At 48.5% G+C, this 17,033-nt stretch overlaps 1 protein-coding gene across 1 annotated transcript; it reads left to right on the forward strand.

The window, feature by feature from the left end:
• The first annotated feature begins 2,452 nt into the window (after positions 1-2,452).
• Positions 2,453-17,021, forward strand: ddx31 (DEAD (Asp-Glu-Ala-Asp) box polypeptide 31). The gene is made up of 21 exons (XM_027003062.2): positions 2,453-2,514; positions 2,789-2,915; positions 3,031-3,296; positions 3,392-3,467; positions 3,661-3,704; positions 3,795-3,865; positions 4,037-4,101; positions 4,566-4,610; positions 4,736-4,777; positions 5,035-5,099; positions 5,275-5,394; positions 5,504-5,610; positions 5,760-5,989; positions 6,636-6,797; positions 7,918-7,977; positions 9,502-9,552; positions 9,763-9,902; positions 10,367-10,451; positions 11,121-11,229; positions 11,729-11,906; positions 15,581-17,021. The coding sequence occupies exons 2-21, from the start codon at positions 2,811-2,813 to the stop codon at positions 15,723-15,725; spliced, it is 2,166 nt and encodes a 721-aa protein (XP_026858863.2). The 5' UTR covers positions 2,453-2,514; positions 2,789-2,810; the 3' UTR covers positions 15,726-17,021.
• The last annotated feature ends 12 nt before the right edge of the window (positions 17,022-17,033 follow it).

The raw sequence follows: 17,033 nt of genomic DNA on the forward strand, positions 1-17,033 counted from the left end.
CAATAAGCAGTGGACAGAAACTATATGTGAGCATGAGCGTGCTTTTAGGATAAAAACATGTCAGTCTCCTGTAGAGTGAGACTTTGAAATATGTTCACATCCCATTTCTACCCCAAGACCAAGAGCTATACAGAGAAATCTGGGTTGAATATAACCTTTACTAAACAGGGAAAAACCTTCGACTTCTGAACACACTCAATCAAAAAGGTTTCAACTGAGTTGTCAGACAGTTTGACTATGAGCTTTTAGACTTTTATTTTTCATTTCTTAACATTGTAGCAGCATCATTTGTGGTATATGTGTAAATTGTTTTAAATTAAAAATCTATTTAATGTTCCCTTATGTTTAATTGCATTGCATTGTATATATTGAAATATGTTATAGTATGTTATATGAACTAAAGTTCATGAAATACTATCTGAGCGATCCACCATCGTCCCCGTCCCGAAGAAACCTCGACCCTCCGACCTCAATGACTACCGCCCTGTTGCCCTCACATCAGTCGTGATGAAGTGCTTTGAAAAGCTAGTCAGAGACTTCATCACATCTTCACTGCCAGCCTCCATGGACCCACTGCAGTTTGCATATCGCCACAACCGCGCCACTGACGATGCAATTGCACATCTACTCCACATCACACTGACCCACCTGGACAAAGGGAGGGGAAATTACGTAAAATGCTGTTTGTCGACTACAGTTCAGCATTTAACACTATCATCCCCTCCCTACTCACTACTAAGTTGGGGGATCTAGGACTGCATACATCCCTGTGTGACTGGATCTCCAACTTCCTAACAGACAGACCACAATCAGTACGGGTGGGCAACTGTGTCTCATCCACCCTCACCCTCAGCACTGGAGCTCCTCAGGGTTGTGTCCTAAGCCCCCTGCTCTACTCACTGTACACCTACGACTGCACAGCTACTTCCAGCTCCACCATCATTGTCAAGTTTGCTGACGACACCGTTGTCATGGGCTTCATCTCGGACAACGATGAGAGGGCCTACCTGGAGGAGATTAAACACCTGGAAAACTGGTGCCAGGAAAAGAATCTCCTCCTAAAAGTCAGTAAGACAAAGGAGCTGATCGTGGATTGCAGCAAGAAGCAGGAGTGGCACTACCAACCTGTGAGGATCAGTGGAACCACGGTGGAGAGAGTAGACAGTGTCAGGTACCTTGGTGTTTACATCTCGCAGGACCTATCCTGGTCCCTCCATACCAACTCCCTGGCAAAGAAGGCTCGTCAGCGTCTTTACCACCTCAGACACCTAAGAGACTTCAGACTGCCCTCCAAGGTACTGCGGAACTTCTACACCTGCATTATCGAGAGCATCCTCATGGGGAACATCACAGTCTGGTTTGGGAATAGCACCAAGCAGGACAGACAAGCACTCCAAAGGGTAGTGCGTTCAGCAGAGCGCATCACTCACACGGAACTTCCTGACCTGCAGACCATCTACTACAAGCGGTGCCAGACCAAGGCCAGGAGGATTGTGAAGGACCCCACCCATCCCAACAATAGGCTCTTCTCTCTGTTGAAGTCAGGGAGGTGCTTTCGATCCCTGAAGACCAAGACAGAGAGACTGAAGAGGACCTTCTTCCCACAGGCTATTCGGGCCCTGAATCAGGGAAACTGATAAACTGTGGGGATCACCACCACCATGTAACATAACTGTAAACATGTTCAATTACCACCATGTAACATAACTGTAAATGTCATTTTACAAGATGGATCTGTACATTCTGTACACTGTGTACATGCATATATACACAACCATATACATTGTACATTGTGTATATAAACATATATTGTACATACATTGTTAATATGATTTTGTACATATGTAGAATAATATATTTCTCTATGCACCCCTGTTTTCTTTTTCCTCAGTTTGGACAGAGCACTCTCCACCATTTCACTGCGAGTTATACTGTGTATGACTGTGTATGTGACAAATAAACCAAACTTGAAACTTGAAACTTGAGAGAGAGAGAGAGAGAGAGAGAGAGAGAGAGAGAGAGAGAGAGAGAGAGAGAGAGAGAGAGAGAGAGATTCAAAATTGTAGTAAAGTACACAGAGTTTCCAGAGAAATAGGACGTTTCAGAGAGATCCTTCATCAGCTGTGCAAGCAAAGTGCTTATGAATTAGTAGTAGAAGGAGCTAGTTTATATAGGAAAAGTAAATATTAAAATCATGAAGCAGTCTTGTCAAAACGTCTACTGTCCATTTGAATGAAATATATTAAATAAAATTACTTTGAGTTCATTCATTCATTCATTCATTCATTCATTCATTCATTCATTTACTTAGTTATTGACGCACCCCCGTAAAGAGCAGTAACCAAGCATTTTTCGATAGCGTTAATTCATTTCTGAAATTGTTGTCGAACCGTTGGACTTTTATTTTGACAAGCATTTCATCCGGAAATAGTCATGTGCTATTTGTAGAAGGAGAAAACACGTGTGGACTGTAGTAGCTACTGATGTTAACCGATCTGGTAAACTTCTTAGCTGGTACAGTATTTAATTTCCCTGTCTTGTTCCTTCGCTTACAGACTGAAGTAATGATCAGTACACACGCTTGCATTTTTCACATTAATACGTAGCGGTTCACGTTGCGAGCCATTTGCTTAGCAAAATTATATCTTAATGTCCTTAGTCAACTGGGTTTGTCGTGATTTGGTTAAAAGAGCTAAGGTAGCTAGCTAGTTTAAGTCTAAAGAGGCAGATCAGATTTAGTAGATCAAAATTAATTCTTACAAAATTAATTCTGTTTGTTCCACGGCAGGCGGCACCTCGTATTCGTCATCATGACTGAGGACACGTTGATGATTAATATTTCGAGCCCCTTAACAAATGTCCACTCCATCTCCTCTAAGAAGGGGCGCCGTTTATCACGGCAGAAATGGACAGCGGTGAGTTCATCTTATAACCAGACTGTCAATGTGCTTCATTCTGTCAACCCTGCCCACCTCATGCGTGCATCATGCGCAGCTGGGTGGCTCCTATGTCTGTTCTTAATATTTGCAGAACAACACAAGGACTGGAAAAAGGAAAGCCTCGTCTGGTGTCCAAGCAGGTGGTTCTGCCAAGCGAAGGACGATAAGTGCCAGCAGTCGACACGTCAAACCAAACAGCGCAGAGCGTGAGAAGCGTGCAGCAGCCCCTGTGCCCAAGCTGTCGGCAAAAGCTAGAACATCTCCACAAGTGCCCGGAGAAAGTAAAGAACACGACAGAACGTTTATTAAGACATCATCTCTCTTCCGAAACAACCCTGAGATCCCCGATGTGCTCAGGTCAATAAAACATCACCAATACTCTTCACTGCAGCTCTCGGTTTTGACGCTGTTGCATTCAAACTAACCAGGTCTGGTTTTGGTTTCACCTGTAGCCCTGTGGTGACCCAGGTTACGGAGAAAGTCTTCACTGGTAACTCCTTTCAAGAACTGGAACTGCATCCTCACCTGGTAAGGCCCCTGTGCCATGCACAGTTCATCGGAGCTATCTTAGCGTCGTACTCGTGCAGCAGGAATGATTTATATGTGGTTATTTTTCTTTCAGCTTTTCCGAATGTATCTGTGAATCGAAATAAGACAGGTTGGCAGTTCTGCATCAGATGTTGTTCATGTAAACTTTCCCTGAACATGTGTTTCTCTACAGGTGGCGACACTCAGTAAGGTTTTAAATGTGACAAGTATGACAAGGTGCAGGCATGATTTTCACACCATTTAATTAGTACTGTAGCAGCAAGCCAGCTCTTACTTGCACTCTCACACTTCGGCGTGTATTTGCAGTGTGCAGAAGCAGACCATCCCAGTGCTCCTGTCGGGAAAAGATGCTGTTGTTCGATCCCAGACAGGATCAGGTAGGAAATGTTAGGAGTCTGAGAAATACCTTATACTGATGGTTCAGTATTCAGTATCTTTATACTGATGCTTTCAGCGTTCTTGGATGCAGCTCAGATTTTCGTCTTAATGCAATATACTTTAAAACTAAAGTGCTGCAGGAAGCAAATGTCTTATCGTTGGTCATTTAGGAAAAACCCTGGCTTACGGGATTCCTCTGGTCCAGTCCTTGCAAGCGATACAACCCAAAGTAAAGGCAAGTGAAACTAAGAATAAAGGGTTTGTGCTTTACTATCCAAGTACTGATATCAGCTGCTGCAGCCCTCCTGTTATGCCCGTGCTGATATCAGCTTGGCCGGAGCTCTGTGCTCTGTTCCAGCCACTCTCGCTAAACGAGAGCGCAAGCCTGCCGCCGTTCCTGGGTGAGGAGCGCCGGGCTCAGTGCGCACTGAGGTTCAGACCGCCATTCAGACGTGGATTAGACGGACAGCGCTGCCGCGTTAGATCGTCTCTCGTAGCAGTGCTCGCATGGAATGCGACATATTTTAGGTGGATTTTTCCGGGCGGTGAACCGCAGATGGCACACTGTCTTCCTTTCACGCTGCTTTACTGATGGGCCTGTTGGGTACTCGGGGGTTTTTGGCTTCTCGATGTAGCACTAATCAAATTTTATTTCTTTTACGTGCATAAATAGTGTTTTTCATTTCTATGCTATTTTAGAGATCAGATGGACCACTGGCTGTAGTGATTGTACCTACGAGAGAGGTATGCATTTAAATGACTTGCGTCCTTTGAACATATCATGCTCATCGAGTGATTTTTGTAATTACTTTAGGAAAATGATGTTTTTAACCTCTCATTCTTGTTTTTCTGTTCGTTTTTTTTCTCAGCTAGCCCAGCAAAGCTTTCAGATCTTCCAGAAACTTCTAAAGGTGAAACTTTGAATGAACTAGAGACGTAGAGGCGTTTGTTCCTTTCAGGCTCCTCTCTCTGTATCTTGGTCATGCCATCATCTCAGCGAGTTCTTCCCTGACACTTTTGCCCTTGACTTCATGGCTTCAGCCTGGTCTTGTGTAAAGCTGTTCTTGCAGAATATGTGTATTTGCAACAATAATGCAGTTCCTTGGAAATGAACAATATCTATCTTGGTTCTTTTTCCCGTGTGTCTTGGTTGCTCCTTTATCTTCAGCCCTTCACCTGGATCGTGCCTGGAGTTCTGATGGGAGGAGAAAAGAGAAAAGCAGAGAAAGCCAGGCAAGAGCTGCACCCCAAGCCAGTCTTTTTTATTTTCGGCAGAAATAATCCGGCTCTGCGATTTGGGGATGTTCAAAATAACTGACTGTGTTTATACAGGCGGAAATGTGCCACCATGTGAAAATGATCTAAACCTTAACATGGAGTTCTGCTTGTTTTCCTGGGATTCTTTCAGGCTGAGGAAAGGCATAAACATTCTGATCTCCACCCCGGGCAGGCTGGTCGACCACATCAAGAACACTCTTAGCATCGCTTTCAGTGCGGTGCGCTGGCTCGTTCTGGACGAGGCAGACAGGTGTGTGGGCGTGCGTGCGCGTGACGGGGAACGAGAGTCATTTTCTGAATTACCACATTTATTTCCATGGTTGCCGTCCCTGTAAGCGCCTGTTGTTCTGCTCTGGCAGGACTCTGGACCTGGGCTTCGAGAAGGACCTGACTGTGGTTCTGAATGCCCTGAACACAGCGGGATCCAGCAGGCAGAACGTGCTGCTCTCCGCCACACTCACCGAGGGTAGGCCAGGAAGGTTGGCGCTGAGGAAGCACCCTGCTCTCCTCACACGGCCTTTAAACCACGTCCCCTCAAAAATTTGCTGTGAATCGTCGCATCCGCCCACCCCACGAGTGGTCCCTCAGTGGTCCGTTTTGGTTTTCCTTCCCCAGGGCTGTCGCGATTAGCCAGCGTTAGCATGACAACCCCGGTGTACGTCCATGTCTCGGAGGCTGCGGGCAGCAGCGCAGAGGCGGCAGAGCACCCCCGCCAGGCCGCTCCGCCCGCTGCCCCGCAGGTGGACAGCTACGCCGTGCCCAGCAGGCTGCAGCAGCACGTGGTGGTGGTGCCCAGCAAGCTCCGGCTGGTCTGCCTTGCCGCGGTCATACTGGCCAAGTGCAAGGTAGCTTACACGGTGATCGCTCACGTCTCAATAATGCACAGTAGTATTTCTTCCTGACAGTGTTTTGAGATGTCATTTACTTCTTGCCTTGGAGCTAAATAACATGTAATTGGGCTACAGCATTTGTTAATTGGTATCACATTAACAAATAATACACTTATTTTGCGCTGACCAACCAACCACTGACACGAGTGGTCTGTGGGTGATTTTCACAGCATTAACATGTTTAGTCAAGCATAAAAAGCTTTGGTCAGTATAAATCAGGTTGAACTTTATTCGTTACCCATCTCAGAGGTTCACTGGTGTGCTTTGCAATATTACAGTATTGCAATACGTAGCTACAGTTATGGCCATTTGGTGGTGGCGTAGAAATCATGCAGTCCTGTTCTGTAGCCTTACGGAAAACATGAAGACAGAAAGAACAGCAGGTGTGACCTCGAATAGTCTGTAGAATGATGCAAGTGGCCTCCACTTTTGGAACATTAGTCTTATGTGTGAGGAATCTTCTTAGCTTGTAGTCATGTGGACGTGGAAATGTTGGATTTGATGTTCCATTTAATGTTCTTTTAAAGGAAACTGAGCGTGTAAGAGATGGTAGGTCAATTGATTGATTGGTTGATTTCCCCCACCCCCTGGCCTTGATCAGTATGAACGAGGACAGAAGCTCATCGTCTTCGTGTCCAGCTGTGAGGCGGTAGAGTTCCTGCTCACGCTCCTCTCTGCCGTTCTGTCTGACAAACCTGCCGGCTCGCACAAGCCCCAGTTGGCCTTCGGCTTCTTCCGGCTCCACGGCAACATGCAGCAACAGGTGAGTGGCGCGGTGTCCGCCGAAGTATGTTACTGGAGCGAGATATCGGTGCAGTACCAGCACAAGCTCACCTTCGTGTTACGCACAGGTGTTACCCTCGGCGCCTCCCCGTGGGTCTGCGGACCGTGCAGGCACGCGCTCTTTGCCTTAACACCCGCTTTTGGCGTTTGATCTTTAACCGGATCAGCCGAGCCTCGGAGTAAAACACCCCGGAGTTTCTCCGCAAGTGCCTTTCGTCGCCACTTGCAGGTCTCCCAGTCGTAACATCCGGCACCACTAAAACCCTTGCCAGTCAGCGGTTCTCTGGCCTGGGTCACTTGGGCGGGCACGTGCGGACCAGCTGGTGGAGTGACTGCACCGGTCGGATGCCCTGTGGCGGTGCCAAGGGACACTCGCGTGGACCACCCCTGTGTAAGCCCTACCCTGCCCGTGCTAACGGCCGTGGCCCAAGCTGCCCATATGGCCCGGGTGGGCTGGCTGGTTTGGGAGGCGTTTGGCGTGAGGCCTCTCTGCCTGTCCCTCCGAAGAAGCTAACGGGGGAGGGTGCCACGGTGTTATGGATGGGTTTGGTAATGGGACAGTACGGCCCCAGCGCTGGACGCCTCCGACGACGAGGAGAGCCGCAGGAGACGCACAGCTGTTCCAGAAAGCACAACAGATTGCACTGCAGAGAGAGAGAGAGAGAGAGAGAGAGAGACAGAGACACACACAGACAGAAGTAGTGCTGCTGTCTCCGCTGTTGCCCGGGCAATCTTCCACGGCGCTGCTTCTTTGTCTCTGCAGGAAGTTTGTGGCTGTTCTCACTACATAGATGCAGCGGGCGTCGTACCTCCCCCACTGCTGATGGCTCTGGATACATCTGCTTTTGGCATTATGATAGTGTGAAGGGAACATGTATCAGATCCTTTTCTGTATGACGTTCTGCAAATCTCTCAAACTAGAGAACATCGTGTTTAATGCATCTGCCTCAACCTTTTAACTAAATGTTAAGTCTTTTTCTTAATTGTATGAATTGGGGTTGTGTCTGTGAGTGTGTGTCTGTGAGTGTGTGTCTGTGTGTGTGTGGCTCCCAGGTCTATATTTGAGTAATATAGCTGACCTTGTGTGTTTCTGTCTGAAGGAGCGGACAGAGGTGTTTCAGGAGTTCTCCCAGAGTCAGTCCGGCGTGCTTCTTTGTACGGTGAGTGTTCACGGTGAAACGCACCGATTTGCCTACAAATAAACTGGGCCTCTTTTTGCCTGTTAGTCATCTTATATTGACTGTAGGAAGGCACCAGGAGTAACAGTCCTTGTAATGTCCCCGATTGGTTTATTTGTGAAGGCTGTTCTTTACTTAGTTTCCTCAATTTTTGCTCTTGCTGTTGGTGGTGATTTGTAGCTTCTGCTACTGTAACGGCAGACAGGGCACCGAGCCAGCCATCACCGCTGGGCTCTCTCTGTGCCAAGACGTCACTAACCCATCCCCAGCTGGGATGGCGTCCTCCGCCAGCCCCGCCCACTCCGGGATCGCCTCCCCCCGCTCCAGCTGCCAGGCCTGGCGAAAGGTCCCGCGGCCGCGCATGCTAGAGCCCTCGGCGGGACTCGCTGCTGGCCCGCGACTGTTAACCTCGTTGGCCGGGCTTCTCGCGCTCCGACCAAACGTGTCTACTTCAGACGCTCAGGGAGTGTGAGGGGACAGCTGTGTTTAAACAGTTCCGATCATATCTTCCTGTTGATGGTGATGAGTTATTTAGGAAATCTTTCATCTTTAAAGGCGGGTGTCTGTCCAAGTGCTACCAAGCACAGCACTGCTTTTCTCTCTTGTGATTTTCTAATTTATTTATTCTATTTATCCTAATTTAAATTTTTTTTAAAAAAAACAATAAAATTCGCATTGAACTGTTATACCTCCAATGTAATGTTTTCTATAACAGAATTGTATCATATACTTAAATGAACTTCTGTGCATGAGAATCCGGAGTGGCGTTAGGAGTGGTGGTCTTTCCGTTGGCCCTCTCCCCGGTCACATCACTCCTGACCATTACTCCTGGAGTAAATGAGTCGTTTTAATGCCACTGACAGGCAGGTCTGGCCCTGCCCCGGCCTCCATCTGCACCGAGCTCCAGAGGAACGGCACACCCCAGGCAGCCCGGAGTCTTGCCCAGCCCTGGCTTATCCCGGCTGGGCCACGAGACCAGGGGAGGGAGGCGCAGAGGCCCGGAGCTCTGTGCCTCACCCCGCTGACTTCCAGCAGTCATTAATAAAGCTCATCTTGGCTGGGCCCCCCGAATCTGCGAAGGATAATGGGGAGAAATCAAGAGAGTAAACAGCCTTTGTTTAGAGGCCGGGGTTATTCTTCTACGCCGTCCTCTGTTCAGCGGAGGGCCGTTTGAAAGCGCCGCGGAGCAAATGCCTCACTGTGTGTGTGTGAGTGTGTGTGTGTGTGTGTGAGTGTGTGAGTGTGTGTGTGTGTGTGAGTGTGTGAGTGTGTGTGTGTGTGTGTGTGAGTGTGTGTGTGTGTGAGTGTGTGTGTGTGTGAGTGTGTGAGTGTGTGAGTGTGTGAGTGTGTGAGTGTGTGAGTGTGTGAGTGTGTGTGTGTGTGAGTGTGTGAGTGTGTGAGTGTGTGTGTGTGTGTGTGTGTGTGTGTGTGTGTGTGTGTGAGTGTGTGTGAGTGTGTGTGTGCTTTTTGACTCCCTCTATTTGCTTGTGTTTTCTTTCTGTGAAGGATGTAGCAGCTCGAGGGCTGGATCTTCCGCAGGTAACGTGGATAGTGCAGGTGCGTCCTCCTTCTGCCCACCTCCACCTCCACCCTGTCATCCACTACGCCGTGCAGAGTTAAGAAAACACTGCTGCACCACTACCGAAATGCCGCATGTTGAGAATCGACTGAGAAGTTTCGGGAGTGGTAATTGCGGCTTTGTTGCCGTGTCGGCCCGTGCGGTTGCCGTGTCGTGTCTCACGGCTGCTGCTGTTGTTGTTGTTGCAGTATGACCCTCCCGTCTCCGCAGCGGAATACGTGCACCGCGTGGGCCGCACGGCACGCATTGGAGCTCGGGGCAGCGGCCTCCTCTTCCTTACCCCCTCCGAGACCGCCTACGTGGACGTTCTGGCCAGTCACAACATCAGGTGTGTGGACGGACAGCTAACCGCCGGAGGTGGCGCCGTCAGTCATGCGTGAGGCGGTCAGGCTCGCTCCCTCTCCGCTCTGGAGCGCACGGCATGGCGGCGATCAGCAGTGGGGCTGGGCTGATGGATCGTCCATGATATCAGTACTGGCAGGCGCGAGTGCGGCACCCGCCAGAGCCATCGCGTGCTGTCGCGCGCCCTGCGCGAGCGGAGGAACCACGCGGGCGGAGCGGATCTGTCACGCGGAGCCCCGCCGACGCGCACGCTCCCCCTCTCGGATTCCACGTCCTAAAGCCCCCGGCACGGTGCTCGAGCTTAAATGGCCTGCTGTTCGGTGTGGCGCAGTGCGGGGGGAGAGGGGTTGGGTTTGGGTTGGATTCGACGCCCCCCGATCGCGTTCTGTTCTTGTCCTAGGCCGTCTCGACCCTGTTCTGCCGGTTCAATGCCCTCGCTCTGTGTTTCAGCCTCTGCGAGATGAAGATGGAAGACGTCTTGTCCACCCTGATGCAGGACGATCACTTCAAAGGCAGGGGCAGATGGGAGGGCAAGGTATGTCCAGCTCGCGGACCCCGTAGCGGGGCCAGGCTCGGCGTGTTTGTCTCCGGTTCCTTTCTCACTGATCTCTGAGCTCTCAAGGCCTAAGATTGCAGGTTCTCGCCTGCAGCTCTAACAGGGCACAGTTATGAAAAGGTTCCCCTTCCTCCCCCTCTCCACAATGAGGGCCTCGGCCAGCTCTCAGGCACTCTTAATCCTGATTTAATTTCCTCTTCCCTCTCTACACCAATCGGCTGCGTCTGCTAATACCCCCCTGTGGGCCCTTTTTATCTGGGAGAGGTCAGGGGTCAGAGGAGGGGGGAGCTCACAGAATACAGTATGTTTAACCAGTTTTTTTCCCTTCTCTTTTATCTGACAAGAACGTTTCATAGCTGTGCTGTTTATGCTAATGCATGACACTGGGTTAGATCGAATGTATTCTACTGGGTTCTTTATTTGTACTTTTTTTAAAATAAAAGCACAAAATTTGATTTATTATTTAAATTGAATAAATTGATGAACTAATTCAAATTGTCTGTGATGGAGGGATTTTAATCCTGAGTTTTACTTCTGACCGAGTCTGACTGAGCTCTTGGTGGTTTCTAAACAAATCTGCGAACGGCGGCTTCTCCCAGTGCGGCTTTCATTACAGCGGGTGCGTGTGCTTCGTTGCCCTCTGCTCAGAAAGCAGGTTCCCGGGAGCTAGAGATGCGCGAGAGAGCCACAGTCCTGCAGACGGACTTTGAGAACTTTGTCCACGGAAGCCCAGAATCGGTGCAGGCAGCCAAGAAAGGTAGGCCTAGCGTGTCCTCCCACGCCGGCCCGTGAACCGCGCGAGGGCTGGATGGGAGGCGGAGCCTGTGAGCTCGCCTCTCCATGGCAGGCAGAACCGGGTGTCGGGTCGTTGGGGGCTTGTTCAGGGATCAGTGAAAACGCAGGCCACTTTTACCATATATATTTCAGCATGGGGAGCATGTACCAGTACGCAGGTTCCACCCTTATTTATACAGCAAGGAAAAAAATCTGAACCTTTAACGTCCACAACAACATTGAAATATTGAATTTGTCTGGAAAGAGGCATGTAAATTGTCCATATTTTAAAAAGAAGCAAAGTCCTAAATTTGATGTACTAAAAAAAAAAAAAAGGCCCATTAAATTCTTCACTACTTTAAATGACTTGACCAAGTTGATATCTCGCATTCCTTTGACTTGTTAGTTTGCTAGTTTAACCAACTTTGACACTTCAGTCCGTGTAACTTTCACAGATTCCTAACGCCAGCCTTTTCCCGCAGCCCTGCAGTCGTACGTGAGGGCGTACACGGCGTACCCTTCCGCGCTGAAGCACGTCTTCCACATCCGCAACCTCCACCTGGGCCATGCCGCCAAGAGCTTTGGCCTGAGGGACGCGCCCCAGGGCCTGTCCCTCGCCGCCGAGGGGACGACAAAGGGCAGCAGAAAGGACATTAAAAGGTGTGCTGTTGGGTTTTCTGCTCAGCCTGCGCGGTGGAGCGTGAAGCCGCTGTCTTGGTGGGGCGTGTATAGCAGCATTTATTGTGAGATTACATCTAGTCTTTGTAGGTTTAGTTTGAACCGTGAGATGATGCACCCCAAGTTTTTTGTTGATTTTAATATTTTGCTTGATTTTAATATTTTAAAGAAGCATGAATAATTTAGGTATTTCCATGTATTTTATTTTTTATCTCTCCTATTTTTTTTTTCTACATTCTCTGATCCCATGTTTGATTTTTATGTCCCTTGTTAAATATGACTTTGACCACTTTGTTATACATTCATTACTGTAAGTGATTTGTTTTGTGCAAACATCACCACTGTGTTTTACCACTGCATGTTTCTCTTGGCTGCATGGGCTACACACACACACACACGCACACACACACACGCACACACACACACACACACACACATCCTCAGAGACGGAGCTCTGCCAGTCGACAAGCAAGCTTGGCAGTTGCACGCGTTTCCACCGTCCTGGTGCAGCCGAAGGTCAGAGAGGTGTGGCAGACTCACAGACTGCACCTACCCCGCTCTCCTTCCTCCCGTCCGGCTCCTCCTCTTCCTCCTCAAGCCAGCAGGAGTGGCTATTTGGAACGGGCGCCACACACCTGGCCAGCCTGCATTCGGCAGCTAGTTCACAGGGCATGTGTGGCTATAGACGGGTGGAGAGCACCAGAGGGGTGAGGGCGTAGCGGCGGGCAGGTGGCGCGTGGAGAGTCTAACGGCAGGCGTAGCCCGATCTGTTGACTGGACATCGCTGCACGGTTGCTAGGCGAGAGGGGCGCGTGCGTCGGCCGCTGCCGGACGCCGTGGGGTCATTAGTGGTCAACCGATTGCCCTCCCACAGGACACGTAGTGCACAAGCTGCAGCCTGATTCTGGTTAGCCAGGCCATGTCCAGGCTGGTCCTGGAGAGAGTGTGTGTGTGTGTGTGTGTGTGTGTGTGTGTGTGTGTGTGTGTGTGTGTGTGTGTGTGTGTGTGTGTGTGTGTGTGTGTGTGTGTGTGTGTGTGTGTGTGTGTGTGTGTGTGGCCGGTCAGTCTTTTCAGTTGCAAGGTGAGATCTGTATTATCCTTACTATACTGCAGTATGTGAACTAAGCGTGTGTGTGTGTACGTGTGAGATGGACAGTCTGTGTGTGTCCACTTCTCTTCTCACTCTGTTGCGTGTCATACGGTTTGTAGCTGACTTGTGATTGTAGACAATTATCACCAGGAAAGTGGTCGGCTGTGTTCTCCACCTAGCAGGCTCGTCTTCCCTTTTGATGCTCTGGCCCATTTTGTCCTGGTCTCTTGTGTTTAAAATACAGGCAGCAAAGCCTTTGCGTTCAGTCTCTCTACCGGATTGTGGCACATGCTGTTTAACAGAGAGATATGACATTGTTAAACATTGCTTTATGAGTAAATGCAAGGCTTGTATACTGGGTAAATGACATTGCTCACTTTATACTATAGAATTACATTCTCCAAATATTTCTAGAACTTCATGTTTTGCTGACAACTTTTTCTTGCATTGTAAATGGCAGTCCTTTATATTGTAAAGCATAATTATACCTGTAGTATATTCAGAGATGCTGATAATACACCCTCTCTTTGTTAGCGCTTGTGTGTGTGTGTGTGTGTGTGTGTGTGTGTGTGTGTGTGTGTGTGTCTCTAAGTCTAACCACTGATAATTGGCAGGGTGACCTATAGCACGACCTGTGAAGAGAACCCATGGAGCAGGACAATAAGGGTCCCTGAGGGTCAGAACTCCAAGCACACACACACAAACACACACAGATGTATGTGTGTGTATCTATATATGCAAACATGCGCACTGATGTCCAGACGATTCTCATAAAGTATTAATTAGCTGTCATTGCAGACAGCCGATATCTCAGTTTACCAAATGCCACTGTGATGGACTTGTCTCATGTCTGCAGAATTTGATTGAGAAGTAATCAGAACTTTGACCCTGATAACAATAACCTCCTTCACTCTCGTTCGTGTGTGTGTGTATAAAGTTGTGTTGTCTTGGCTGCGACTGGCCTCCCTGTCAGTGGAGACTTCATTACAGCGGTCTGTGGCATACACTATCCATGTCCAGACAAGACTTCTCTAATGAGCTTTATCACACCACTACAAACATACACATGCAAACACCACGCGCACACACACACAGCCCATAACAACAAAGACCTCTGGAGTGCAGGTGACCATTATGATCCTCATCACTGAGAATGGACTAAAAATACCCAGCAGCCCTTCTGTGAGGTTACACATATTCCTTTGTTTTGTTTTTCTATATACAGGCAGATGTTTGTAAGTATGGTGTGCGCACACCTGTGTGAGGTTATTTATTTTAAGCAGATTTGACTGACTGCTGGGTATTCATGCAATTAGCCAGTGCTGCTCATATGTGTGTTTTTGTGGAACTTTTACTGTGGCCCAAATGTCTTTAAGCTTTGTTTCCATCTTGAATGCAACTTCTGAGATACTTGGGTTTTTGTTTTTTGAAGCTTTTTTTTTTTCTTTTCTTCTAAATGTCCCCATTGTAAATGATTTGTACCAAAAATCCTAATACCCATTAGTTTAACCAGAGATGCTGTTTAAGTTTGGGAGAAGGTTTTGGGAGGATGTTCTGGGCTCCTGGGGCCCACGGCCCCATTCCCTGCCCGTGCCACGTGTTGGACACACTGACCAGTGACGGGAGAGATTAATGGGCAGCCAAGGGTGAGCTTGTCCTGCTGTAATCTAAGAAAGACGTGCGCAGGCCAGCTATAGCGAGCCGGGTAAGGTCCCCTTTCCCTAGTAGCACTTCCCATACCGCGATAGCCTTTCTGTTTCGACATCGTAGCTACATTCCTGTCCTTTGGATGCTGTGCTGTGTGAATTGGTTGGCTGGTGATGTATACACCAGTGGAGGAATACTTTGTGATCCGCGGCAAGTTTCGAAAAGGACCAAGGAAAGGGAAGGAAGCGAAAAAGAATTGGAGCAGGAGTTAGGAGTGCTTAAGTACTTTGCCCGAGGCCAGAGGGGCCGCTTGCGCTGCTGATGAAGACGTTTTGTGTGATCTCGTGACGCGTACAGGATGTCGATCAGTCTGACTGTGCAGCTGCAGCTTCTCATGCATCGGGTCTCTGCAGAAGCCCCAAGGACCTGCTAAAGATCAATAACTGCGATTTCAATCCTCCTCCTCCGGGCCCTGAGGGGTGGGGGTTCCATCCCCAAGCTTTCCCTGAGGGGCACAACACCGCTCCAGGCTGTAGTTATTGATCAGGTAAACAGAGCCTGGTTTTACAGCAGCCCCTGTTGCTGCCAAACATCCCAGTCATCGACAGCAGTGGGAACTTCTCCCAGAATTCCCAGCTGACCGTGTCCCCATCTCCCGCTCCAGGGCCACTGGGTGAGACCAGGCGGCTGTACCCCGTCCTCCGATCACAGGCTTGGCAAGGCTCTCGTAGTGCACACCTACGGTTCTCTAGCAAATGTTTTATTTTATGGTCCATTCCTGATTGAAACTTCAACACATCTTCACAAAAATAGGCTTTCATTTATTTTTTCCTCTTTTTTTGTTCTTTGCTCATCGGTCAGGCAGTGGTATTTCCCAGCTGATTTTCAGCCGTGCTTACGCATTGAACATGTATTGCAGACCCCGCAACAAGCTCACGGCCAAAGAGCGAGTGGCCAGGCTGATCCGCTCCGAGTTCTCCAGCGGCGTAGACAGCGAGCCCAAGTCCAAAAAGAAGAGGAGGAGGAGGAAGCTCGCAGACGAGACGGACCCGGCAGACGGGTAAAAGGAGAGGAGCCGCGCCGGCTCCGCACACGATCACGCAGCCGCACTGGCTCTTCCACGGAGGGATTGCGCTCAGACAGCCAGCCGCAGTCTGGGGCTTTGGGTCACGGGCGTTGATGTCTCACACTTTCTACCTGTGCCAAGGCAAGACTGTACGGGCATGAAATCCTCCACGTGTAGATCGGGGGCCACAAAAAAAAGGCTTTGGGCTATACAAAGTGTTTTAGTGATTTAGTGATATTCCGAACTTCAATGATCTAGTGGTTTGATGTGTTGTTTTAATTCATTTTGTAGTGCTGTAAGGACGCATTTCCTAAAGATTGACACTCTGATTACATTCCAGTTAGGAAGTTCGTACTTTTAAAATGGACCGGAATGGTCCACTATCTTTCCACAGTGACGGGCGAATATGACGTGAATAGCGACCAGATAATCTCACTAATTTATTTGCTTCCTGCATTATCGGCAAGCGTTTAAGTCTTTTGTCTTATTCTTAAGAGCCATTCCGCCAGTTTTTGCTGGCTGGAGTTTCTCCGAGGTCTGGGAGAGTGGACGTGTACGCGCTTGGCACGACAGCGCGTCCTCGGCGCCGCTGACCAGCTGTCCACGCGTTTTGTCTGAGGCGCCCGGTCGCCAGCTGCTGACGCTTGGCCAAGACTTCGCAAGCAATGTGACAGAAATATTAGGTTTCACGGTCCCGTTATTAACATAAACAGTCGGCTTTCGTGCTACGCGTTAATATTTGATTGATTTGTTAGTAATGTGACGCCTACATGGCTGGTGTGTGTAGTTCGGCCGCACATACAAGTGCCTTTTGTTTTTAAAGCAGTCCCCCTCCAGTTGTCATCGGGTGAAATTCCACAATTAAGTGCACGATTTTTGGAAGGTAGATAAATGTAAATCCTGGAGTACATGACGCAGGGATATGGACATTCTCCATTCTAGGCTGCGAGCAAACGAAAGCTACGCGGCTTTTATTAAAATATTTTTTCTTAAAATGTTACAAATATTGTTCCTCTAATACTAAAATCATAAATAACAACTATATTCTGTTTAGGTGCCCTGGTTAAATGAAATATTCTTCAGCACTTGTACATATGTTTTACTGAATATATGTTATATACAAGTCCAGCTAAATAACTCTTAAACGGACATAACCTACCAATTTCTGCTGTTATTTGCATTGGTGATAAAAACACGAATCCCAAGCATCATTTTCGATATAACTTTATTTACAATCTTTATTTAAAAAGTATTTTGGCGTCAACAAAATCATCAATAAACTACTCAAACACGACACAATTGTGAC

Source organism: Electrophorus electricus, chromosome 9 (genome assembly GCF_013358815.1).
Source record: "Electrophorus electricus isolate fEleEle1 chromosome 9, fEleEle1.pri, whole genome shotgun sequence".
NCBI lineage: Eukaryota > Metazoa > Chordata > Actinopteri > Gymnotiformes > Gymnotidae > Electrophorus > Electrophorus electricus.

Excerpts from the sequence above, each read along its gene's own strand:
- ddx31 (XM_027003062.2), top strand. The coding sequence starts at position 2,811 with ATGACTGAGGACACGTTGATGATTAATATTTCGAGCCCCTTAACAAAT. Across the intron at positions 3,705-3,794 it reads AATGTGACAAGTATGACAAG|TGTGCAGAAGCAGACCATCC; the intron begins GTGCAGGCATGA and ends GTGTATTTGCAG. Across the intron at positions 6,798-7,917 it reads ACGGCAACATGCAGCAACAG|GAGCGGACAGAGGTGTTTCA; the intron begins GTGAGTGGCGCG and ends TTCTGTCTGAAG.